The 2,210-nt window shown below is 51.0% G+C and overlaps 1 protein-coding gene across 1 annotated transcript; it reads left to right on the top strand.

Moving 5' to 3' along the window:
• The first annotated feature begins 470 nt into the window (after nucleotides 1–470).
• LOC113889372 (melanoma-associated antigen B2-like) lies at nucleotides 471–1,801 on the top strand. Its single transcript, XM_027536048.1, has one exon. The coding sequence runs from the start codon at nucleotides 524–526 to the stop codon at nucleotides 1,727–1,729; it is 1,206 nt and encodes a 401-aa protein (XP_027391849.1). The 5' UTR covers nucleotides 471–523; the 3' UTR covers nucleotides 1,730–1,801.
• Nucleotides 1,802–2,210: the final 409 nt, after the last annotated feature.

Below are 2,210 nucleotides of genomic sequence, written 5' to 3' on the forward strand. Positions count from 1 at the left end.
TTGAATGATGATCCCAGTGAACTCAGGATAGAAAAGACCCTAATGAGCTCTCAGCACTGGATATCTATCTCCTGGCAGGGAGGTCGACTGAGGCATCCCTTCCCTTACCTCTGGATCATGGGGAGGTCTAAAGTGTCTACATCAGAGTAGCAGAGGGAAGGGTGCCAAGGCTCCACCAGGACTTGACGTGATAATACTGAAGTAGAACTTAGAAAACCCCACTGCTGGCACCTGCTGTCACCTGAGTAAATCCAAAGCAGGGCTGAGAGGACGCAGAGGAAAAGTTAGGCCACTATTCTTCCTCTGGGATTCTCAGGGGCCATGCTGAGCAGGAAAACAGGAGCCTTGTGGGTTCCTAGAGCAGTGTCCTCAAGGACACCTGCAGAGGCGGCCTTTGATTAAGCCAAGGTAGAGTCTCCCTGTTTTAAGGTGCTCATGTCACCTCATTCTCCATCCTCCAGGTGCCCCCAGTCACCTGTCTCTTGGCCCAGACTCCTGCCTGCGGTCCCTGCCCACAGCCATCATGCCCCGTGGGCAGAAGAGTAAGCACCGTGCTCGTGAGAAACGTCGCCAGACCCAAACTGAGACCCAGGGTGTTCATGATCAGGCTACCACATCTGGGGGAGAAGAGACCACCTCCTCCTCCCTTCCTGATTCAGAGAGTGCTCCCTCAAGCTCGTCTGGTGCTGGCACCCCGAAGGGGCCTCAGGGAGCCCACGGCACCACCAGTGCTGCTGCAGGTGCTATACGCAAAAGATCTGGTGTCAGTGGCGCAGCACGCTCGAGATCTGGAGTAGGTGCCGAGGGCCAAGTTCAGGAAGGTGAAAATTCCTCCCAGGCCTCAGCTGCTGCTGTGAGCTCTCACACAGATATTCTGACCAGGAAGGCAGAGCTATTGGTGCCGTACATGCTGTATAAGTATAAGATGAGGGAGCTCATTAAGAGGTCCGAAATTTTGAAGGAAATCAATAGAAGGTACAAGGAACAATACCCTGAGATCCTTAGAAGGGCCTCCGAGCACATGGAGATGGTGTTTGGCCTGGTGCTGAAGGAAATCAGGCCCAACAGTCACTGCTATACCCTGGTGAGCAACCTAGATCTCAGCGACAGTGAGTCTATGAGAGGTAACTGGGGGCTGCCGAAGAATGGTCTTCTGATGCCTCTGCTGGGTGTCATCTACCTGAATGGCAACCACGCCCCTGAGGAGAAGATCTGGAAGTTCCTGAATATGCTGGGCATCTATGATGGAAGAAGTCACTTCATCTTTGGAGAGCCCAGGAAGCTCATCACAGAAGATCTGGTGCGGGAAGAGTACCTGGAGTACCGCCAGGTGCCCGGCAGCGATCCCCCTCGCTATGAGTTCCTCTGGGGTCCTAAAGCACTCACAGAAACGAGCAAGACGAAAGTCCTGCAGTTTTTGGCCAAGGTCAAGGATTCAGTCCATCCTGCCTTCCTGCTGCAATATGAGGAGGCTTGGAGAGAGGAAGTAGAGACCACCGGAGCCAGAAGTGAAGCCAGGGCTGGCACTTCTGCCTCAACCAGGCCTGGCACTGCCGCCTCAGCCGCTGCTGGCCCTTCTGCTTTGGCCAGGCCTGGCACTGCTGCCTCAGCCGCTGCTTGCTCTTCTGCCTCAACCAGGCCTGGCACTGCTGCCTCAACCAGTGCTGGCCCTTCTGCTTTGGCCACTGCACGCCCCAGGGCCGCATCCAGCTGCTCATCTCGCCCCTAGTGTGATCTGAAGCCCGTTGTTCACTTTGTGGCTGGAGAAGCCGGTCAACGTGTGTTCCTGATATCAATAACTTGTTGACTTTATTTCCCCCAATTTTCAGTTATTAAAATTTTTCAACAGAAAAGTCATTTAGATTCATGATATAAGTATATGAATAACATGGGTCACACACACTTTGCTGTTTGTCAAATTTAGGAGTAAGAATTTTGTGTTCTCAAATAAATATTGTAAATCCTCACATCACTTTTGTGATCCAGGATGAGAATAACATCACTTTAGGATGAGACTGTCCTTAGAGATGTGAAAGATGCCACGCTAATAGAGGCTCAGAACATTGATACATTGTTAGGGAGATAGCTGAAATTTCTTCAGTTTTTGGATGGCTTTACTCTATGTTTAGTCTCCCTTTTTGTAAATGTAGAAGACACATACTTGCCTCTGCTTATGGTTTATGGTTTTCAAGAATGTTTGAGATATAAAT

This window comes from Bos indicus x Bos taurus, unplaced genomic scaffold, assembly GCF_003369695.1.
Source record: "Bos indicus x Bos taurus breed Angus x Brahman F1 hybrid unplaced genomic scaffold, Bos_hybrid_MaternalHap_v2.0 tig00011878_arrow_arrow_obj, whole genome shotgun sequence".
Classification (NCBI taxonomy): Eukaryota; Metazoa; Chordata; class Mammalia; order Artiodactyla; family Bovidae; genus Bos; species Bos indicus x Bos taurus.

Excerpts from the sequence above, each read along its gene's own strand:
- LOC113889372 (XM_027536048.1), top strand. The coding sequence starts at position 524 with ATGCCCCGTGGGCAGAAGAGTAAGCACCGTGCTCGTGAGAAACGTCGC.